A 23,683-nucleotide genomic window follows, 5' to 3' on the forward strand; every position below is an offset into this window, starting at 1 on the left:
TGTAAGAGTCGGTCTTGATGGTGGTGCTTTTTTTATTACTAGATATGGCTTTGCATGAGTATGATGCATTGCAGGCGCTGATTCGCGATGTAGATTAGTGTATATCGTCGCATCGTGGTCAGTCTGTCAAAAGACTGCACACGTGTAAATTAGACGTATACCATCAGTTTAGGAAGAGGCATACGACCACTTTCGTCCGCTCTTTTCATCCTATCAGTGTCGTCGCACTTGCTTCGTTCACTTGTTTAGCCTGTTGTAATCGAGCCTGGCATGTATTTCTTGCCTTTCTTTGTTGTTTTAGCATAGTCATACCCCCCCATAGCGAATTCGATCAGATTGTCAAAATCATTTATCCATTACATCACTACTTTCATGCACTCCTTTATCCTCATACATGGTGTTCTTCTTCGCCCTCGCATGTATACGCGTGCGCATGTCATGCGTGTCCAGGGGTCTGGTCATGGTCGTGTTTCAGCACCGTCGCAGCAACCACCACGTTACCTCCCAAACAAGCTTTGTGACCGCTGGGCCCCAAACTCGTTTGGCATGAGAAATGCATGTTCGGCGCTTCGGAGATGGAGGGGTTTGGCTTTACTTAGGTGCGGTTGGCCCCGTAGAGTGCTTTGAGGCTGGGATTTGGTCTTTTACTCTCGGCTTTTTTGTGAGCACAGTGCGATATTTACACTCATTTGGTCGCGATTAGTTCTTTGTATATACAGGCAGTGCCGATATACTCTAATAGGATACCTGAGGGTTTTGGTATCGAGGAGATTTTACGCACGACATTATTCACGCCCGACAAATATTCAGCACCGACGTTTTCTATCACGTACGACAAATACATTCATTACCGACAAACATTCACGCCCAGCAAAATCTTCACACCCGGAAAACCATTCTATACCGGCAATCTTCTCTACTGACAGGGATCACGTCCGACACATCATCCTCGGCCATACGTCCCAACATACACCAACTAATCCACAGCCATGTTTCTCCCCACAGCCCTCCTTGCTCTAATTCACCTCGCACTCCCTGCCCTTTCTCACGCCTCACCGCAACCCGCTCTAGTCTCCTCAGACTGGGAGATGTCTCTAGTTCCCCGCCATCAACTCTTCTTACGTCAACTCTCCAACTTGCAGACCTTTGACGGCAATCTCGGTGGGACGCGTGCATCCGCCATCACAAATTCAGGAAACAAAGAACGCCCGTTTCAGGTCGATGGGGATACTTTTACCAGTTTTGATACTGCTGCACAGAGGAGTTGCGATAATCAGTTCCAAGGGTGTAGTGATACTGCGAACAAGAATGGAGGAGGTGGAAATAGGGAAAAGAAAGGGAAGAAGAGACAGGATGGTGGGGGTTTGAGTGTGAACGACTGTGATAAGCAGAAGAGTGAGTGACCCCTTTTCTTCTAGTGTTGGAACGTGTGAGGAAGTTGAGAGTGAAGGGTACCTAGGTAGCATGAATGGCTAACAATCTTGATAGACAAGTGCAATGATGCACAGAAGAATGCGCAAGTCAAAGATTTTAATAGTGCGGTTGCGAGTACGAATATCGGGCCCGATCCAGATTTTCCAGATTTTGATCTCATTTGTGAAGGCTAGTCGAGGGAAAGAAGTACGTGTTACCTTAGTGTGTAAACGGACAGAGTTTGGTGCTGGCTTTCGGGGGATGGAGGTTACGATGCATTAAGAGCATGTGTATAAGGAACACGATAACGATATATTAGCCCAAGAGGAATGATGCGCTTTCTCTTGACACAAATATTTGGATTTGAACTCGGAGTTCATGATCTCAGTGACTGTATCACGTGGGTACGCTCTACGCTAAGTCAAGACGTGTTTACCTTGACTTTTCTTCAACTCTCCACTCACGAACATTCTCCGCCAACATCACCTCGCAAAGTAAAGTCCTGAACTTTAAACGATGATCACAATACATTGAGTTGCCGCTAGCCATCTTGTATGGTTCTGTCAACAAGTCGCGGTTCACGATGCCTCGCACGCTTTTCACCCTCTTCTTTCGCGCCCAATCGAAAGAATCTCTTTCCGATAGCCACTTTACTCATTAGATTGCTGGAAGGTCGACAAAAAAGATCGTTAGCGTCAATGGCGCCCAAATCTCGCGCTGTAACAGCGAAGGCGCTTCAAACATTACTCGTACATATCGGTGCACCGTCATCAGGAACAAAAGCAGTACTTCAAGAGCGATTCCAACGCAATATGGGAAAACCTCGTCTTCCCGAGACTCAGTCAACATGGGAAATACCGGAATCCACAAGCAAGAAACTCCGCATCATGAGCATCGATATGGGAATTAAGAACCTGGCGTTCTGCGAGGCAGAGGTTTCTTATCCATCGAAGGATAGCTTAGATGCGATAATGAAGGTTTGGAGATGGGAGAGGATTGACCTTACTGAAGCCACACACGATGATAGTTACGAGCCACCAGAGACCAATACTACAGAGCAGGGCACGGCAGGTGATGACGAAGAGTCGGACCCGTATTCTGTTGGTGCTTTGTCTAAGACAGCGTATGTGTTGATTAAGAAAACGATCTTGGCAGGGTCACCGGACATCATCTTGATCGAAAAGCAGAGGTGGAGATCTGGCGGTGGCAGCGCGGTGCAACAGTGGACTCTCCGGGTCAACACCTTGGAAGGCATGCTGTGGGCGGTGCTGCAAACCATTCGTGCGGAACGGCTGAGCAAGGGAGGTGAAGCATCGAATACAGAGAAGCTTTACGATGTTTTCAGTGCCGATCCGAAACGCGTGGGACAATACTGGCTTTCTCGGGCGGCCGGGCGCCTTGCAGAAGCGGACAAGAAGGTTGGTATATTAACGGAGGACCTAGGAGCGGAAAGCGAAGAGAAAGAAGACGAACCAGCCACCAAGAAGAAGCCCAGCCGGACCAAAGCGGAGAAACAAGCCAAGATCGCTCTGCTCCGCTCATGGCTAACTGCAACGCCCGCCTCTACGGCATCTGTAACGCGTGATACGATACCAAGCATAACATTCAGTATCGCGCCAGGCGCCGAAGCTACCCGTAAAGCGCTGTGCTCGATATCAAAGCCAGAGCGATATAAGGAAAGCAAAGGAGCCCCAGCAGACAGACTTTCTACAAAGACTCAACTCAAGAAACTGGATGATATCACGGACTGTTTCTTGCAAGCTGCTGCATGGGTTAGCTGGGAGTCGAATCGCCTGCAGCTCCAGGAAGTATGGAAACGGAAGAGGGGTAGCGATGAAAGTATTGTAGGGCTGGAAGATGAGGTATTGGTAGAGATGATCCAGGAGATCGAGGGGCCTCGATAAACGCTTGTTACTTCGTGCCTCTGACTACATGCTCATGGCAGCTAGACAAAATATGAAAAGATGCAAATTAGGTGCACGATTCAAGCTGACGACGTCCCATTCACACGAGTATATTGCATCAGGGCAATAGATTTATAAAGCAGTAGCCAAAGCAGTTCTCTTGCAATTAAATCTCCTATGCAGAATGGTGGACTCTAAGCCACGACAGTGAGTTTTGGTTGTGCTCATGCCCGCCCCACAATGGTGTTGCTTCGGTACAGCGTGCCCGAATCAAACAAAGCGAACCACATCTGAACACCCCACTTCGCGCCTATGACGTGGCAGTCTTCACATGCAGGCATCACCATGCGTTGCCCTGGTATTGTCTGTTATATGTAATTTTACTGGCAATATAGTATAACTATTTTCTCATTTTTGCCAGAAGTCTCTATTTCCGCTTGACGGTCTCGGTGGCGCAATGGTAGCGCGTTGGACTTCTACTAACTGTATCCATGGTTAATCCAAAGGCTGCGGGTTCGAGCCCCGCCCGAGATGCTTTTTGCTCCTCTTTGCGTCCTGTCATCCATCTACACGTTAGTGGTGAGATGAGGTTGTGCAACAACCAACGAAGTGGGATGCTCGTGGATGAAGTTTGCTAGACGCGTTTTTTTTTGGCTTGGTAGGGAAGGGTGGAACATCAAAACCATGCCAGGTACAATAAACACTCTCCACGCTGGCTTTCACTGTGGATAATTCATTTGACATGGAATATAGGTTGTTGCTAGGATTGTTTATGCGCCGTGACACCAATAGCGCCATTTACATGCTCACTTTTGCGTATCCAAACTTGACGCACAAAACTTAATCAGTCAGCTCCGCACTCCGAGTGACCTCCTCCTTCATCTCCCTGCCCTTCCTGGCAAGAAGGTTTAGCGCGCTACCAGCAAGCACAAAGCCACACTGATCTTGCGACAGAGTGTGTTTGGTCTTGACAACCTTCTCGCTACCATCCTTCTTCTTGAGGACGAGCTCGACCTCGCCCTTACCGCCACTCCTCAGCACGTCGAGCAGTCCTCTTGTGGCAACCTGGTCGCACGCTTCAAAGGCATCGTAGTCAGCTTCGTTGGCGAAAGTCAGAGGGACGATACCCTGCTTCTTGAGGTTGGTCTCGTGGATACGGGCGAAGGACTTCGCAAGGATAACACGGCCACCGAGGTATCGGGGTTGCAGGGCGGCGTGTTCACGGGCGGAGCCTTCGCCGTAGTTGTGCTCTGCTACAACGAGCCATTCAATGCCCTGGTCGCGCCACCTCTTTGCTAATTCTGGGATACCTGATGTCTTGCCGTCGAAGTCGTAGGCGACGTTGACCTCATCAGTTTGTGCGTTGACTGCGCCGATGAGTGTGTTTTCCGAGATGTTGGGCAGGTGACCCTTATACTTGAGCCACGGGCCAGCAGCCGAGATGGTGTCTGTTGTACATTGTCCCTTGACCTTGTAGAGTACTCGAAGGCTTGTAAAATCAGAGTCGGGGAATGCTGGGAATGGGTCAAGAAGCGCTAGACGGCTGGAGGTGGGCGAGACGATAACATCGACGCTGGGGTCTGGAACACCTGGTGTGGGCATGAAGTCTGGGTTACCGTCTGCGAAACCAGCAGAAGGGAGGTCGGAGCCCTTTGGTGGCGCAAACTTGAAAGGCTTGCCATCTGGTGTCGGTATGCTGTCAGTCATTGGGTTAAAGGTCGTGGAGCCAGAGTAGGACATAGCGGTGATGAGTTCAGGAGAAGCGAGGAAGTTCATCGTAGCTCGGTTGCCATCGTTGCGGCCAGGGAAGTTACGGTTGTAGGATGTTAGGATAGCGTTGGATTCGCCCTTCTTTACGTCGTCGGTACGCTTCCATTGTCCAATGCAAGGACGTTGAGGCTGTTAGTACTTTGAATCAGTTCAGTGTATGCTGGAGAACTCACCCGCAGGCGTTCGCCAGAACAGTACCTCCTGCTTCAGTAAACGTTTGAAGGGTTTCATCCCGTTCCAACGTTGCTCGGATCTGTTCACTGCCTGGTGTAATGAAGAAGTCCGCCTTGGGTTTCAGACCCGCTGCCAATGCCTGCTTCACAATCTCTTCTGATCGGGTCATGTCCTGGTATGAGCTGTTTGTGCAGCTACCAATAAGACCTGCGCCGAAGGTTTGTGGCCATCCCTTCTCTTCAACTACAGACTTGAACTTGGACAGAGGTGTTGATAGATCGGGGGTAAATGGTCCGTTGATGTGCGGTTCAAGTTCTGAGAGGTTGATCTCAATGACCTTGTCGTAAGCGGCTTCCGCGTCGGGACGGAGTAGGTTCTGCTGCATTGGTGCACTGGCGATCTTTTGAGCGGCTTCAGCGATCGGTCCTCGGTGTGTGGCTTGGAGATAGGGGATGTGTGCGGGAGAGAAGGGGAAGAGGGAGGTAGTTGCGCCAACTTCAGCACCCATATTGCTACAACGTGTCAGCGCTTAGACATGCGCGTTGGGTTCATACGGGTGTCTTACCAGATAGTCGCCATACCTGTGCAGCTCAAAGACTGCACACCAGGACCAAAGTATTCAATAATGAAACCAGTGCCACCCTGTCCATATGTTAGTCTGGAGCATCTTGCGATGCAGAAAATCACATACCCGGACGGTCAACTGGCCAGCTAATTTCAAAATCACGTCCTTTGGTGAAGCCCAGCCGCTGAGTTCTCCGGTAAGCTTCACACCTAGAATTTTGGGTGCCTTGAGCTCCCATGGCGCATCTACGAGAGCATCCACCGCATCCGCACCACCAACACCGATTGTGATTGATCCCAGACCTCCAGCATTCGGGGAGTGACTGTCTGTGCCCAAGATCATCAGGCCTGGAGCACTGTAGTTCTCCAGAACCGACTGATGAATAATACCAGCGCCTGGCGGCCAGAACTCAATTCCGTATTTCTTCGCTGCCGACTCGAGGAAATCGAAGACCTCCTTGTTGCCCGCTATGGATTGTGGAAGGTCAGTATCGGCACCTTTTTCTCCCTGAAAGAACTTATCAGCATAATATTCATAGTATAGCCTGGATGGCGTCAAGGATACTACAAACCACAATCATATGGTCGCCTTGTATATATATAGTCAGTAACTGGCTCGATTGCATTCCGCTCGTGAGGGTAACTCACAGTGTATGCTAGCAGGCACCGCTGTGCTCGGCAACCCACAGCTCATGAACTGCAACAAAGCCATCTGAGCACTAGCATCCTGCATAGCCACGCGATCGGGCTTCAACTTCAAGTTCGCCTGGCCTCTAATATCTCTTCCACCGTTTGTGTTGTTCATAAGCGACTCCTCTGGGCTCTCAAGATGCGAGTAGAGAATCTTCTCGGCCAAAGTCAATTGTCGTGAAGAGCCTAGTACGCGCCGTACTTCTTCGAGACGGGAGAGCAGTTTAGCGTAGGGTGGGGTGCGGGAGGCGAGGTCGACATTGCGGGCGGTAGGCGGATCGTGGCTGGTGGCTAGACACCTTCGAGTTTGTAAAGAGGATTGACGAAGAGAGGAGAGTAGATGAGGCTTGTGAAGTCAGTCAGCGTTCTGTGTCACTTGTACGTCGAGTGAAGAAATGCGATGACGATGACTGCGAAAGTCGCATGAGGTTCTGAAGGCAATTTGAATTGCCAATTGCATGTAAGGACACTCACCCTGCAGTTGGCAGCTTGGCCGGCACGAAGTAGTTGCGACCGCATCTTGTAGGTTGTCTGTGGCGTCGACACGGTGCGAGAAAGTCAGAGGCGCAATGTACAAATTATCAAAATACCCCGAGCGACTATTCCGAGCGACTTCGCTCCGCGGCATACCAAAACTAGGGTCAACGCACGCGAGCCTGGTACTGGCGTGGAGAACCCCTGCTACTTTAACCCAATCACGGCATACGTCAAAGTCATCACCAAAGACCTTAATACAATAATACGATACGCTTAGAGGCCGAACCACTAGACGATTGTATGTGAAAGCAATGGCATTGGTATCCTAACTAAAGTGCTAACTCCAGATCGGTAGACTATTACCGTTCCCAAAGCGGTGCTCCGTACGTGGGACTAAACAATGACGAAGCTAAACGCGCCGAAGCGACAGAGGAACACTTGCAACCAAATCCACCACACTGTGAGTCAATACGCGAAGGCAAATCGAACTAGGTTCAATCAATCAAGTCAAGTTGAAAGGCTGTCGTAAGCGCGAGATTATAGTCGTTGCTCCACACTTACAAGCCAGGGGGTGGGGGAACCGCTCCATAGTTGGAAGGCGACGCAGCTGGTGGAGGTGGTGGCGGAGGAGCACCATAGCCAGAAGAGGGTTCTGAAGGCGGCGGTGGAGGTGGTGCAGCCGCGCCAGCACCAGGAGCAGGAGACTGTATCTGTCCATATCCGGTCTGAGCACCAGTCTGAGCGTAGTACGCAGCGTACTGCTGCTGCTGGAGTGCGAGATACGCCGCATATCCACCGTACGCAGCATAAGGGTCAGACTCTGGATTTTGCTGGTAGTAAGCAATCCATGCTTGTGCGGCATTCGCGTCAAAGGCTTGTTGGTTGGCATCAGCAGTCGGCGTCGCAGCAGCAGCAGGAGACATGAGGGTCTCCTGTGCGCCATAACCGTTGTGACCGCCCTGTCCGCCCTGGCCGCCGTAGCCTCCACCGCCATAACCACCGCCTCCACCGCCTCCTCCACCGTATCCGTAGCTCTGGCTGCGATCACGGTCACCGCGGTCGCCACGGTCGCCACGGTCGCCGTATCCGGGTCGCCCACCACCATAGCCATCTCGGTCGCCGTAACGATTCGGCGGTGGACGCTCTTTGTACGCGTGGTAATCCGATTTTACCTTCTCGAGGAGCTCTTCGCAAAGCTGCTTGGCTTGGGCTACACCTTCAGGACGGGGTCCACTAAAATCCATCAGTAATAGGAACAAGGGAACGGTAGGGGTATACGAACGCGATGTGAAGGTACATAGGCTCGTCGCTCTCCTGTCCGCTGTTTGGCTCCATGAAACCAGAACCGCGACCTTTAATTTGGACCTTGCAGCTTGTCTCTTGTTGGATGAACTTGACGTTATCGCCACCGCGACCGACAACCTGTGCGCGCAAGTTAAAGCCGCTAATAGGTTCAAGACCGACAGAGATCTTCTCTTCGGGCCACTTGCGCTGGGAACAGTTAGCAACATGTTTGCAGATATGGAGAGGATAACGTACTCGACCAAATTCGTCGCGCTCAAAGTTCTCAGGCTCCCTACGGCGGAAGCGACGTTCGTCTACCAGGTTAGGAAGGTCTTCCTTCATCATCTCCTCGATCATTTCTACAGCCTTGTCCAAGCCTTCCTTGGAGGTGCTAGTGATACGGAGATATAGCGGAGGGTTCTGTTGTGAAATTAGCCTTGTCAAGGAGATGCTGACATGCCCACCTACAGTAGCAGTTGCCATGTTCTTGTCGGGGTAGTATTCTCCTCGAGTAGTGACATCTTGCATGTATAAGCAGGTATTCTAAAGGGTTAATAATTGTAATCGGGTAATGCGTACCGGCGCCAGTCTCGTCTTTGATCTATATGGCACATGGAGGTTAGCATTTGATAAATGGGTGGGGTGCTAGAAGATCAAGTAAGCTCTGACTCTCATGGAGAGATGCGCAAACAGGGACCAACTTCAGCCCCGCAGCGCCGTCACGAGAAGTGCAGCGCTGCAGAGCATGAAGAAGGCATGATCCTAAACGATCAGTGGACAGCAAAAACAGTTATTTACCCTCTTTTGTGTAGCTCCTTTAGTCAGTGTGTAGCGATTACGGAGATCATTGATCTCAATGTCTTTGATGTAGTCACCATCCTGCTGGTACGTCTCGTTGTTTGTGGCCGCGGCGGAGTTTGAGGCAGGCGACTTGGCAACTGGAGGAGTAGCGGCCTGGGGGTCGTTAGTATTTGTCGTCGAGGAATACGCGTAGAGCAGACGTACAGAGCGAATAGGTGGCACGTCGACATGCTGAATGCCCTTCTTCGCCTGAATCTGCGCATTGATCCTCGCAGCCGCAGCCGCCGCCCTCGCAGCAGCGTCGTTCTTGAAGTTGGATGACGCAGGGCTGTCTGTGCCTTCACGGGCGATGGGGCTACGAGCGCGATGCGACTCAGACTCCCTTCGCGACGGCGACCGAGAGCGACGATCTGTATCGAAGCGCGAACGTACAGGGCGCTCAGTATCGTCGCTATCGAAGCGCGATCGGGGACGGCGTTCTTCAGACATGTTGTGTGTTCTCCTAGTGATAGTCGAAGTCTTGCGGCGGAGTTGAGGCTCGAGCTGGTGTTGGAGATGAATCTTAGGCTTGGGCAGGAGCGACTCTCGCTTATTAGCGTGCCGCGGCTGAACCTGCCTGTTCGCGGCTACTCCGACAATCGGCCGGGGATTCTATTTCACTTTCTGGGGCTGCCACTTCAACTTGGACAGTCACACCCAGTAGTCATTAATCGCCTTCACCGTGACCACCTGTCCGTAATGGCTTCTTGGCGAGCAATGCTGCCTCTGCGCAGTTTGCTCAACAGGCAATGCGCCGGCTCCCTCCGCCAGCAACAGAGAGCATCCAGCTCTTCCTCCACCCAGGCTCTGGCTTACAAGGCCCTTCACCGTCGCATCGCACCTCTTCCCACCGAAGATCGTCCTCCTGCTTGGTCAGCACCGGCTGCCGTCAGCAACATCCTCTACGAAACTCCGCTCCCATCCCAAGCTCCACCCAAGAGCCACATCCTCAACTGCTTGGTACAAAATGAGCCCGGTGTGCTCTCCCGTGTCTCGGGTATCTTGGCTGCTCGAGGCTTCAACATCGATAGTTTGGTTGTCTGCAACACCGAGGTGGACGACCTCTCCCGAATGACAATTGTGTTGCAAGGACAAGATGGTGTCGTAGAGCAAGCCCGCCGCCAGCTCGAGGACTTGGTCCCTGTATGGGCTGTGCTTGACTACACCCAATCGCCTCTCGTTCAGCGCGAATTGCTCCTGGCCAAGGTCTCGATTCTTGGGCCGGAATACTTCGAAGAGCTGCTTGCTCACCACCGCGAGATGGCTCAAGCGCCTGAGCTCGAGGAGACGTACGAACCAGACATGTCAGATGAGGAACGCAACGCAATGGCACACGAGGCTGCTCGTGAGTCTTTGAGGAAAGACTACCACCCGACAAACCTGCCCGTTAGTCAGGCACTCCGACACAAGCACGAGCACTTGCGCGCCATTACCTTCATGACTCATCAGTTCGGTGGAAAGGTGCTCGACATTAGCACAAACAACTGCATAGTAGAGGTTTCAGCAAAGCCCACAAGGATTGATTCCTTTATGAAGCTGATTTCTCCCTTTGGAATCTTGGAATCTGCAAGGACTGGTAAGTAATTTTATTTTTATTTTTTAGACATTGTTCCACAGCAGGTTTGCTAATCAAGTACAGGTCTCATGGCTCTGCCTCGTTCACCGCTCCACAACAGTGCTGAGGTCGAGGAGATGGAAGCGCAAGACGTTGTCGACAACAGCCTGCTTCCACCAGGTTAAACATCTTGAAACGAGGGCGGTACCAAGTTTGTTCAGTGTCAACATATGCGGGCGTTTAATCTACGTGTATAGTATGGCGTTCAAAGAAAGCGAAACATGGCATTCCAAGCCAAAGCGCTTCATCCGTTTGAGACCAATCACAATTCTCTTCGATTTGATCTGAGATGTATTACGAGTGATGTATACATGTGTGCATCATCTACTCCGATTCCTACCCCAAAACAAGCCTAGTCACTGTGCGTGTGGTCGGAGTATATTGTGGCATCTGACCAGTACTGAAGCGCGAGCCGACAAAGCTTGTGGAAGGAAGCAATTGTTGGGATGAAGCTAGTGATGTCTATTTCATACCATTGTATACATTGCCCAGCCGGGTCATACTTAGGTAAATATCGGACCGGCGCATTTGCACATCGGACCGACCCCATCAACTACTACAGTACCACCAAAAGTACATGAACCTTCATCTGCATCACCACCCGGAAAATCTGTTCAGTAACCTACTTTACGGTCCTACGTCTCCGTTTTCATTAGCCACTCCGTAAATATGTCGCATATTCCTGTTCCCGCCGGCCTCCAAGAAGACTCATTAGAGCACACAATCGAAATTCTCGCTAAGCAATTCAACGACGATGCATTTCAACGCTATATTCTTCTGGACGAACTGCAAGGATCAGGCAAGACAGACATAGGAGAAGAGTTGAATAAGGAGGTCTTTGCGTTTATAGTGCCTGATTTTTTAAAAGGCGGAGCGAGGATGATGACGGTTCCTGGGAGTGGTGTAGCTAGTGTTTGGTAAGTACCTAGGTATACCTACACCACAGTGAGATGCTCTCTTCCTGAAAAACTAGGCTTTGGGTATTTTTCTATCTCAAGCCTTCGGTTTACTGATGATAACTCAGGCAGTTAGAAGAAGTCACAGAAACATACACACCAGAACCGCACAATCCACCTGCTGTAACCGAACTGAATTCTCTCGCCCACCATGCAAGGAAGCGCGCTCTACCACCTCAAGCAACTCATATGCTGCATCTTGTTCTCTTAGCGAACGATCGCAGTCATCCTTCCGCTATAATGCCAGCCAAAGTGAGCGACCTCATTCGTCCGGTACTTGAGATGGCAAAGGAAAAAGGCTGGCCTGTAGTTCTGGAATCCACGTCACCCAGGAGTAGGGATGTGTATGCGCATTTGGGATTCGAAACGTTGGAGGAGATTACGGTGGGGAGGGGCAAGGCTGATGGGGACGGAAGAGGGAAGGATGGCGGTGAAGGGGTTTTGTTGTGGGCTATGATGAAGTGTTGATGGGTGGCTGTATGTTTCTAAACTTATTCGGCATGTGTTGCACTGATTCTATGTCTATACTTCGTACCATCTGAATATCGATCGGACGGCCACAGAGGTGTTATTGCATCAGGCGTCTTCCTTGATGCAACCAGCAATTGGAATTGTATCAAAGCATAGGCTTCTATACCAGTATTAGTGGTATAATTGAGTGATAGCCCAGTTATCTCTCCACTCACACAAACAACACCCAACCGGATGATAGTCGACGAGTCCTTCATGTAGAGCAAGCAAGCAAGCGAAGCGCCTGCCCCACAAACCTCAATCTTGAGTCAAAATCGAAGAATCTACTAACTTGCCACCGGCAGTGTTACATCTCAGCTTGCCAAAATCACTCAGACTTGCATGCTACGTTCGGGCATCGAAAACCACACCGATCACCCACGTGGGTAACACACGCATCGCGAGTGGCAGAAAGCCTACCTGGTGTTCCCACTGCCTGGGCCTGGAGCGCTAGCGCTATGTCATAGGGGCGATTTAGTGAATCCTACATATGCAGCACCCTTGTTCGTCATAATGGGACCGATATAGGCAGGTGAGCACACGACCTCTCACGATGTCATTATGCAGGGCTTTTACATGAGAGACGTGCATGCAGACATTGAGATAAGCAATGCCAATGTGACTTCCAAGTGCCGTAACCCGTGGAACTCGGCTATGCATATTGATCCTCTGATGGAGTAAGAGGAGAGCTTGTCGGAGGTACATTGAACATCGTACATGCGTACAATTCGACATGTGCGACATGGATTGCGTTGATTCTCATTGCGAGTGATTTGGAAATATAGGATTAGCGAGAAGATACTAGCGGATCCCTCCATCCTACGTCCTGCATCTATCATGCTTGACTCACTGGTCTGCGTCGTTTAGAAAGTCCAGAGTCGTGTGGCTCCACGGAGTCGCTCAATTCGAACAGCGCTACCGCGGCTCCACGGCTTGCGGGCCATGGGCTGTGGACATGAAGAAAGATCCACTTCGGCCATGGGTCAAAGTCCCTGCGACGGGTGGCCGGCGGCCGTAGGTGCTATCGTGTGGAGACTGAGTATCTCTCGCTATTGTATATCAACTATTAGGTTGGGGTCGAGACTTCGGTGTAACTGTGCCGAGAAAATTGATGTGTGTAATACGCCTGCATCATGCAAAAGATCCTGAGTTAATGTTCTGTGGTCAGTATCATATAAATTGTATCCTTGTCTTCGGGTGGAAAGTTGCTCCCACTACCCGCCCCACGCAAGTGGATATGTTCGTTATGCTGCACGTCCATCATACACGCTTCTGTTCTCCAATTTTCTCCAGATACTTTTCTCAACCAATCGGTAAAGAGCAGTGACATTTTGACATCCGTCCTTCTGGCAACACTTCCTGCTATTTGGGGATCTAGACTGACTGCAGTTGGACGCCACATTTGAGGCTTCGTTTCGCTATACGGGCGCTGTTACGATCGCGCCATGACACGATTGCCGCCCTGTACTCCAGATCACAATGCTTCCCCGCCACACTGCGAACATCCTTTGGCCAATGTCGAGTCGTTCTCTGCCGTGCGGGAAGTGTACATGCTTCCTGTTATGGAGACATGGAACGATGAATATGCCTGGCTACCAGTAGTGGTCGACCCTACCCGTTGAAGCTGTGCTTTAGGCGTCCAAGCAAAAAACCTCACGATACCGAGGCTGGATGTTTTCAGTAAGCACGTAGTTCCCTCTTCGTCATACGGTGTTTGAATATAGAGTGGAGTCCCATGGATGGCATCTCGGATACCCTGGAAAGTGGATCACGATCAACGCACGTACGTCCAATACAAGGGTGACGCCGGAGAACATGCAGGTTCTAGCGTGAATCGCTGCCATGTCTCTGTTATCGAACACATGCTAACAATCGGGCATCACCCCCCAAAAGATACTTACTTGGGTACTTCCTTCGGCCAGCGCCATGTCGCTCTGCCTCCTTCGCCTCGCATTTTCGCGTTTATCTTACATATAAATTTCCATATATCCCGGTTAGCACCGCATTGTACCTAGGTAAGCCCCAAGATCTTGGCACGACTACGGCGCCATTCCGCTACCATTGTCGCAATCGAATTGAGAGAAACGGCACGCAGTCCGTGGCGCAATGTCTCGGCATTTCGACGGTCTAACGGCTGAAACGTGCGGTTGAAGGCTCATATATTTCACCTTATCTAACGGCACCTAGGTGAACAGACCCACCCACTCGCTTCCTGGTGACGCAACACGACAAAGCCTAACCATTGAACCTCCTTCAACCGTCCTCACTGCTCAATTTGTTGGCATGAAGTACGGCGACACTCTGCGACAGAGGTCTATACCAGAATGGGGCCATTGTGAGTACCACGGCTCCGTCCTACGACGCGCCACGGAGAGCCCTCCGCTGACACATGTGCGCCCACAGATAACATCGACTACGACTACCTTAAAGACCTCATCAAGCACCAGACGACGCCCGGCACGAACAAGGCCGTATCGATCCCAGGCCAGGGCGAGAGCACCGAGCGCGCATTCGGAGACACCTTCTTCCATGTCTTGTCGCAACAACACGATCGCATCAACCTCTTTGTTAGGAGCAAGAGCGGCGAGATCGAGCGGAGGCTGGAGCATATCAGCAGGACCCTAGACCAGCTGCGCACAAGACGTGATCCGGCGAGCGGGCGTCTTCCTGCGCGGACTGTAGAGAGATATGCGAAGATTGATGCAGATGTCGCAAGGTACGCAGGTCGCGTCGGAACACGCGACGGGAGAACTCTCGCTAACACAATCGCAGGACCGGAGAGGAGATCAGGTCGCTCTCTCGATTCCAGGTGACCCAGCGAACAGGCTTCATCAAAATACTCAAAAAGTACAAGCGTTGGACAAAGGACAGGGAGCTCAGTTATGTTTTTAAGCAGGAGATTAGCGGTCGGCCGGATAGTCTGTTCCAGCTTGATCTGGGCTACCTCTTGGATCAATATATCGACGTGCTCGACGCACTCCGCTCCGCTTTTGATGCGGATGGTACCTCCACATCCAACGCTGAGAACGCCAATGGCCAGTCGTCGGCTGCTCGCATATCTAGAATCCTTGAGAAGGGTGACGACCTAGATTTTGACCTGGCACTGAACACCGTACCTCTGGGGTCCAAGGGCAACAAAGCAACGTATTGGATACATCCGGACCACATCGTTGAGGCACAGGTCCTGTTGCTCCAACATATGCGTCTATACATTAGCAATGCGAGACAGAGAGGATCTGTTAGAGGAACGCCTATCCGCCGCCATTCCTCTACAACTAATCTTGACCCGTACTTCGGCAACGAAGATACAACTGGGCTCGTTGTCTTGGACCACGCAGAAGCTTTCGCGTTCAAGCAAAACGCAAGCACAATTGGATCGACAGAAGAATTGCAAGGGAGCATCAGCATTAAGGCGGCTGGCCAAATACGGTGTTGCGCTACTGGCGAAGCTGCAGTCGTTATATGCACAGAGGCAGACTCACAAGGACAGTCTCCAGCTGCTATCAAGACAACAAAGATGGACCGCAAACGTTTGCCAGCCTTTTTGGACACTTCTGTAAAAGAAGACACCATGAAGCACTCTGGGAGCTCGGACGGATCAGCCAAAGATGATGCATCGGCGGTTCGACAATGGCTTGTTGAGCACCAATCTATGAAACCCATCGCTGGTGCCGTCTCCAAACGTACACGATTTACTGGACTGCACAACAACTCAACAGGAGGCACATGGGCGACGCTAGATAAAGATGTTTGCCTGAAGGGCTCGTTGTACAAAGATCTGGCAGATGATGATTGGACTTCAGCAGCTCGAGGAGAATCAACAAAGAAGTTTCCTCATGCTATTCTAGAGATCCGACGTGAAGGCAACCAGGCAATGGCGCTTATCCAGACGCTTGATCGGAGCCATTTGGTAGGTTGTTTGCAAAATCTCACACGATCCGTGCACTAACAATTGTAGGTTGAACGCGTTCGAGGATTCTCATTAGAAGCACATGCTGTGTGGACTTGCTGCAAGCCCAGTGCCATGTCCGCCCCTTTCTGGATCTCCCTTCTCGAAAAGGATATCCGAAAGCTGCCAGAGCCAGTGAAGAAACGGAGCCGTAGAGCGCGAGGCAGCATGACTGGCTCCCAAGTTCAACTATCGCCTCCAGCAACTTCGACATCCAACACCTCGTATGATGGTCAATCCAGCCCGCTTGCCTCTCGTTACGAGGAATCTTCTGCAACATCGGTACACGAGTTTGTTGACCCGCCGCCATTACAGGCCTTCAGAAAGAAGAGTCGGAGACCGTTTTCTGACTATCCTCCACCGATGAACCGGGACGAACCAGAACCAGAAGTACAGCAGAGGTATTGGAACGAATATGATCACCCAGAAGATGAAGAGACTGGCTATTACATCTACGTCGACCCCGATGCGCCTATCAAGTATCCTGGCCAAGACTTCGTCGAGGCGTTGACGAAGAAGACGAAGAAACTTTTCGGAATGACCGACAAAGCTGACCAGGCATCGCTTTCCACCGCCGAGGACTCAGATGATGACGATGATACGGTCGACTCATCCCCCATAATACGTGCCGCAAACTATGGAACAATAGACTCCCACAGCCAGTCAGCAAGTCGAACCGGCTACTTCAGCACACTCTTCCGTTCCCTCCGCGATCCCCGACATGACGCTGATTTGCTTCATGAGCGTCGCACACTGCTCAGCCAGGTAGAGACTCATCAACACAAGATCGAAATGACAAAACTGCGTTTCTACTCTACCGCACTGGGCGCAGCTGTTGTCATAGACCTCATCTTGGGCCTTATGACAATGACGAGTCGGAAAAAGGAACGAGGCGTTGTCGATGCTGCAGTCTTGCTAGGTACTATTTGTACACTGATGCTTTGCGTCGTCGCGGTCATTAGCATGCGGACACGCCAGGACCGTGTGGGTTTGGTTCACCAGGGAGCTGTTTTGAGTATCTCTGCTGCTATTGTGGCGCTGGATGTTTTGTTACTGTTATGGGTATTGCGGATATGAAGAAATGTTTTTTCTTCTTTTAATGTGAGTTGTTGCATTTGGGCAGCTAGGTGTCTAGGTGTTTGGGATAGGGCGGTCCATATGTACTATAGTGTTACTGGCGATGAATTGAGGATGAAAAATTCATTAATTTCCATTGTGTTGTGTATAGAATCAAGATATACCCCAGAAATACATACTTAAGGCATCCGCTAGGTTTCACTTTCAGCGTGTGAACAACGATGAGATTACATCGTGTGTAAGGTGAGTGTTAAGATCAACTCAATCAGGATAGTTTTCTCTGTATGCTCGTGAGTCTCGCAACCTATTAGCTGCCTCTACCTATTTATTATTTTATCCTCCTCATCAATTCGATTTTGTGATCATATAGGAGTAGGGTACGACGTCTGCCTTGCTTCTTAATCACTCGCGGCGGCGATGTCGGAAAGGAGCTTCTTACTAAGTCAGCCCCCTTCCTGCACGTATTAAGCACCATTGCCTGACCTCTTCTGCATCTTAGCAGAGTTGTCTTCAGTGGATGCGTCCTCGTCGTTTCCACAAGGTTATTCTTTCTCATCGCTAGTAGGCTCCCATCCATTGTTGCTAATAGGCTCTAAACCGTCTTAGCTAAACGAAGCATCCTCTTCATTGCCAATGCGCTCCCATTCATCTGGATTCAAAAAGAGGGTTTTATTCTTTGCTCACAATCGTTTCCGCCCTGGTGTTGTCATGACCATCGGTACACATGTTCGACATGACCTTAAAGCGAGTCAGGAGAGTGAGAATACATATATACTTACAATTATCCGAGTAGCCGAGTAGAAGATGAAAGCCAGCTTGGTGCCATTTACCCAAAGATGGACCAGCAAGTAGGTTCCGACATATGATGTAGGCCTCGTCATCTTTGCCAGGTCTCCGAAGGTCCCATGCACTCAGGAGCTCGATCTCGTACATTTGGGCTGCAGGGCTAAGGGCAGGTGGGTCCGTAGCATACTAGTACTGTGCTTGCGAGCTAGCGGTGTGGGGTGTATCTAGGTATTCTAACGATCTGCAAGTCTTGACAGACCTATCGCATTGCGAATTGGATATTTTGTTTATAGTCTGTGACACCTCCGTGTGGTGTTTATTGCGCTTGAAGTTAGGTAGTCGCGCCTGATGCAAATGGATCCTGGATTGGTGTGACCGTACAGCTTGATTGCACCTCACAGAGCCTCTCTCGCTTAGATGCCCAATCACTCGGGTATGCAAAACGCCCAACTTGACGCGTGCGATGAATTGCCAAACAAATATCTCCGAGGCCAGAAAAAGGCAATATATAGGGCACTTCCCAGTGAAACTGTCGACCGCGATAAGAAGATGCGCCTTGAGCAGAAGTACACAAAGCTTCCAGATCTGTATGTCGCTCTCAATACGCATGATTCTCTCAGCCTCTTCCTTGGCCACTACTACCATGGGTTACAAATATCTCCTAGACGGTCAAGCGACGTGCACAGCATCGGACATGACGCTCCAAGGATCATGCCAATCTCAGTTCTGAGCCTCAAATGGTCAGCTTTCCCAAGTCACGCTTTTCGCAATAACCGTGCAACACTTTACGACAAGTTGTCGGGGGAAAAGATCTCTCAAGGCATTCTATGATATCAGTCTTGCGCCAGAGGATATTGGTTGGGTCTTGAATGACCTTGTTCGAGCAACATAACAACGCCGAGAGTGTAGGTGGAACATGTCTCCACAAACCTACAAGATGCTGCAAATATACTGTGTAGGTCACACCGACAACTTCAGAGAAGTAGCACAGCCGACAAAGCAGCTGTACTCTGAATGCGCTGTCGGGTGTGGAAAGAGATAAGGCGTCCAGGAGAAGATCGTCGACGCGAGATTCAACAAGAATCATTGCCATCGAAACATATCAAGCTTGTCCCCACATGGCATGAGATCATCATGAGGCTCTGCTGGTCCACTCTTCCCGTGGGGGTAACGCATCCGGTTAGGTACCCCACCTAAATGGCAATGGAGTCGGAAGAGAAGAGCCGCCATATCGACACTGAGCTCTTGTCTCTGAGGTTTGAGACATGCGCGGCCGTGAAAGTAAGCTGTCAGCCCACGTGCAGGTCTTTGAACATGTATAGGCATCATCTCGCTGCTTCATTTCGGCGTGTTGGGCGGCATGGACGTGGAATCGGGCTGGTTTGTCCCGTGCCGAACCCCCGGTCAAAGCCAAACGCTCGAACAGCACTTGTCTCGGCGAACCCACTACGCTTTCGTCATCTGTCTGATGGGCTTCAGACTTTTCTCAACATCTGTCCTGAACCTACGGAATAATTCAAGAGCGCCATGCTCCCTGTACAATTGTAAACCATTTTCGAGGTGAGCACTATTCCAGGCGCATTCTCTACGCCCTATCTCCGGCCCACGGCCGCGCCTCTAACAAATTCGTAGGCTTGAGCCTCAGCAGACCTTTGTAGCACTTTCTCGACATCTTTGTACATAATACGAACACCGCCTGGAGCGATTGTACCTCCAGAGACTTATACCCATCTCTAAAGCATCATGGCTGCCCGACGAGGAAGCCGCTTCATCAAGCCGCTGCTCTATACAGCTGGTGCTGGAGCAGTCGGTACCGCCGCCCTCTACGTTACCCTACGACCTCGCGATATCCCCGGCTCGGAAGCCGCCGCAGTCCCGCCGCCCACATATGGCGAGGGAGGTGTCTTCCGACCACCACAATTCCCTTCTGCCAAGAGCCGCGAAGAGCAGATTGCACAATTGAAGCGCAGCGCAGGTGTTGTGTCGCAAGTTGCAGAGAAGGCAAAGAAGTGGCTTGGTGGCGGCTCTACACCATCCGAAAAGGCTGAAGAAGAGCCATATGACTTGTTGGTCATTGGTGGTGGCGCAACCGGAGCCGGTATCGCGCTAGACGCTGTTACAAGAGGTCTCAAGGTTGCGCTCGTCGAACGCGACGACTTCAGCAGTGGTACTAGCAGTAAGAGCACAAAGCTCGTACACGGTGGTGTACGATACCTAGAAAAGGCCGTCTGGAATCTGGACTACAACCAGTGAGTTTCCTAGGGATTTTGTTCATGCAACCTCTAACTTGAGTTACAGATATGCTCTCGTCGTTGAAGCTCTACGCGAGCGTCGTTACTTCTTGGATACCGCTCCTCATCTGTCTCAGTGGCTCCCGATCATGATTCCTCTTCAGAAATGGTGGCAAGCGCCCTACTTCTGGGCTGGTACCAAGTTTTATGATTTCCTTGCCGGCTCAGAGAACATTGAGAGCTCATACTACATGACCAAGAGCAAGGCTCTGGATGCATTCCCCATGTTGAAGAAGGAAGGCCTTGTCGGAGCCCTGGTCTACTACGGTAAGCTTAGGAGTAACTCATTCTGCAACAGGAACTGACTCCATTAGATGGTGCACACAACGATTCTCGCATGAACGTTTCGCTTGCCATGACTGCTGCGCTATACGGCGCAACTGTGGTCAACCATCTTGAGGTCACCAGCCTCGAGAAGGATGCCAACGGTCGTCTATGCGGAGCAAAGGCCAAGGATTGCATTGCTGAGAGCGACGGCAAGAAGGCTGAAGAGTTCTCGATCAAGGCCAAGGGTATTATCAACGCTACCGGTCCCTTCACCGACTCCATCCGCAAGATGGACGACCAAGCCGTGGCCGAAATCGTCGCCCCTAGCTCCGGTGTTCACGTCATTCTCCCTGGTTACTACAGCCCTGCAAACATGGGCCTCATCGATCCCAACACTTCTGATGGCCGTGTAATCTTCTTCCTGCCATGGCAGGGCAACACCATCGCCGGTACAACAGACACTGCTTGTGATATCAAGAGAGATCCTGTTGCTGGTGAGGAGGAGATTGACTGGATTCTCAAGGAGGTTAAGCGCTATCTGCAGCCGGAGATCAATGTTCGCCGCGGTGATGTGCTCGCTGCTTGGTCTGGAATTCGTCCCCTTGTCCGCGACCCCAACGCGAGCGCGACCGAGGGTCTTGTCCGCAATCACTTGGTCACCACCTCTCCTTCTGGTCTGATGACTTGCTCAGGTGGCAAGTGGACTACCTACCGCCAGATGGCCGAAGAGACCGTCGACGAGGCTATCAAGGAGTACGGCTTGAAGACTCAGCCGCTCGTGAACCCCACTCTCATTAGCGGAACTGAGGTCAAGGATGAAGCTCCTCTTGACGGCACCTGCCAAACCCACCGCGTTCGACTTGTCGGTGCACATGGCTTCTCCAAGACCCTCTTCATCAACCTCATTCAGCATTACGGCATCGAAACTGACGTAGCCAAATACCTCTGCGAGGCATATGGTGACCGTGCGTGGACCGTCGCAGCTCTTGCATCGCCCACTGAGCAGCGCTTCCCTGTCCGTGGCATCAAGATGTCTGAGCTCTACCCATACATCGACGGTGAGGTCCGCTACTGCGTCCGCCACGAGTACGCCCAAACTGCCACCGACGTAATTGCGCGCCGTATGCGTCTCGCCTTCTTGAACGCCCAGGCTGCCCTTGAAGCTCTTCCCAAGGTCATTGACATCATGGCGGAGGAACTAAAGTGGGACAACAAGCGTAAGGAGGTTGAGTGGAAGAACTCTGTTACTTACCTCGGCTCCATGGGTCTGCCCAAGAGCAAGCTGTCGCTCAGCCGCAAGGATGTAGAGAGCGGCCACGTGGGCAAGTACACAGATGAGGATTACCACCTCTACGCTCGTCACGGTATGTCAAACTCTGATGAGGAGGCTTGTGCGAACCTCTTTGCATTTGGGATTAGGCTAAATGAATTGTTTGCAGATAAACCCGATGAGCTGCTGCAGTCGGACAGCAAGTTCCCAAGCGGTCACAACCCCGTCGTTGGCCGTGAATCCAAGGTCAACAAATAAGTGTGTAGACACATACCTACAGCCATAGTGTGATTGGAGGACCTGCCACATCCTACTCATACACACCACTCGCATATTGTACCATCCTAACCGGCGCGCGGCGTATTCGAGTCGACTCGACTTGCATCATGTTGGCGCTCGCTACCACCCGCATGACTGGCGTCCTTTTCTCCATTGCGATCTGTATATAATCGTCTACAATTAGCGTTACCTGAAAGAATTGAGTAAACTCTGTTCAGCTCTCAACATGCTACGTTATCTTCTGCACATCCGTCGTTCTGCCGAGGCATGCTGCTCTCACCGCTCGCTAGTTTCTTCGGTCTCCACAGCTATCCACATCCCCGCCACCTCAACCCCATTTTTCGTTAGAAAGCGGTGCCGACGCCTCATTCTTCGCCGCGCTGTTACCGTTGTCTGAGTTTCTATACATTCTAATTTTGATGTTTTCCATCGACCACATCTGCGATATCCACTCTTCTTCAGTAGTATAGTGGTCAGTATTTCCGCTTGTCAAACAAATCTTCTAGACTGTTTAACAATCCGCGGGAGACCGGGGTTCAATTCCCCGCTGGAGAGTACTACTATCGCGCTTCTTTTTTGTCTTTGTTTAAAGGCAGGGCCATTTCGGACATAGTTACGGTTTTTTACTTGCCAAGACGGAAACACCACAACACGGCATCAGGCTACCTCGTAAAAGCCTCGTGACATGTGGCTGGCAACCCTGTATCGCGGTTGCTTGGTTTTTTGTTGCTGGTGGTGGAGTGGATGAAGTGGTACGTGGCGATATTCCTCAGGTTCCGCTCCTCAATCTCTGAGGCCACGAAGTCCCCAAGCATTTGGATCTGGCGAGGTGTAATTTTGCCATCTTCCGTCGTGCCTAACTGGAGACCAGAGCGTTGAGGTGACGTCCAAAACCACATGCTATCCTAGAATTCTCTCCATGCTTCCATAGAGGATATGCGACCAATATCGCGCATGGCCCAAAACGGGGGCAAATGTGGCGTCGAATTGGAAGACAATCGACTACCAAGTACCCAGCCGGTCTTTTACTCTATTTGGTTTCGTCTGAATCCCTTGGGTGTATCACTCGATTGAGGGCTTCTACCTCTTCCGGGCTCTCACGTATGGCGTCATCTCCTTGGGGGCCTTCCTAAATGGTTTCAGCCTGACTGCGAGTTTGCTATGCACTCTACTGGTGAGTCGGAAGTGCTGAAGCCTGCATGTCGACACCCCGCGCTTTCCGTCGTGGCCGATGGTTTCTCATGGATACCCTAGCAGAGCCAGGGTGTTCTCTGTTCAGTCGCTGCACCGCTGACTTGTCAAGCTCTGAACCGCTCAGCATACCTCAAATTGTCAAGTGAACTGACTATGACGATGTATCTGCATGCCGGGCAAGTAAGGTGCTGCATCTAGTAAGGTCTTATCGAAGATTCAAGGTTGGGGCGGTTGGAGTGCCACACCACGATTCTGTAGCCCATACTACGCTCGCCCATCGTCTCAAGCTGGCTCTTGATGATGTCAACTTGTATAATTGCCCAGTATAACGTGGTTACTTCTCTATCCAACCCCTGCAGTGTGGCGTAAATTT

The 23,683-nt window shown here is 51.0% G+C and overlaps 5 protein-coding genes across 5 annotated transcripts; 4 read left to right on the forward strand and 1 right to left on the reverse strand.

Moving 5' to 3' along the window:
- Positions 1–2,111: 2,111 nt before the first annotated feature.
- On the forward strand, positions 2,112–3,317 carry ALTATR162_LOCUS10008 (uncharacterized protein; the record flags this gene model as incomplete). Its single annotated transcript, XM_043317644.1, has 1 exon — positions 2,112–3,317. One exon carries the CDS (start codon positions 2,112–2,114, stop codon positions 3,315–3,317), a length of 1,206 nt encoding a protein of 401 aa, XP_043173579.1.
- Positions 3,318–4,157: 840 nt separating this feature from the next.
- On the reverse strand, positions 4,158–9,566 carry ALTATR162_LOCUS10009 (uncharacterized protein; the record flags this gene model as incomplete). The annotated part of the gene is made up of 12 exons (XM_043317645.1): positions 4,158–5,216; positions 5,281–5,773; positions 5,827–5,903; positions 5,953–6,333; positions 6,398–6,414; positions 6,474–6,814; positions 7,554–8,225; positions 8,275–8,483; positions 8,532–8,696; positions 8,745–8,819; positions 9,075–9,230; positions 9,282–9,566. The coding sequence occupies 12 exons, from the start codon at positions 9,564–9,566 to the stop codon at positions 4,158–4,160; spliced, it is 3,930 nt and encodes a 1,309-aa protein (XP_043173580.1).
- A 249-nt stretch (positions 9,567–9,815) lies between these two features.
- Positions 9,816–10,856, forward strand: ALTATR162_LOCUS10010 (uncharacterized protein; the record flags this gene model as incomplete). Its single annotated transcript, XM_043317646.1, has 2 exons — positions 9,816–10,692; positions 10,756–10,856. The coding sequence occupies 2 exons, from the start codon at positions 9,816–9,818 to the stop codon at positions 10,854–10,856; spliced, it is 978 nt and encodes a 325-aa protein (XP_043173581.1).
- Positions 10,857–11,400: 544 nt separating this feature from the next.
- ALTATR162_LOCUS10011 (uncharacterized protein) lies at positions 11,401–17,223 on the forward strand (the record flags this gene model as incomplete). The annotated part of the gene is made up of 6 exons (XM_043317647.1): positions 11,401–11,648; positions 11,756–12,125; positions 14,385–14,532; positions 14,601–14,913; positions 14,970–16,107; positions 16,156–17,223. 6 exons carry the CDS (start codon positions 11,401–11,403, stop codon positions 17,221–17,223), a joined length of 3,285 nt encoding a protein of 1,094 aa, XP_043173582.1.
- A 2,529-nt stretch (positions 17,224–19,752) lies between these two features.
- On the forward strand, positions 19,753–22,095 carry ALTATR162_LOCUS10012 (uncharacterized protein; the record flags this gene model as incomplete). The annotated part of the gene is made up of 3 exons (XM_043317648.1): positions 19,753–20,258; positions 20,308–20,567; positions 20,615–22,095. 3 exons carry the CDS (start codon positions 19,753–19,755, stop codon positions 22,093–22,095), a joined length of 2,247 nt encoding a protein of 748 aa, XP_043173583.1.
- Between the last annotated feature and the right edge of the window lie 1,588 nt (positions 22,096–23,683).

The sequence above is a fragment of the Alternaria atra genome, assembly GCF_907166805.1.
Source record: "Alternaria atra isolate CS162 genome assembly, contig: 32, whole genome shotgun sequence".
NCBI classification, from domain to species: Eukaryota; Fungi; Ascomycota; class Dothideomycetes; order Pleosporales; family Pleosporaceae; genus Alternaria; species Alternaria atra.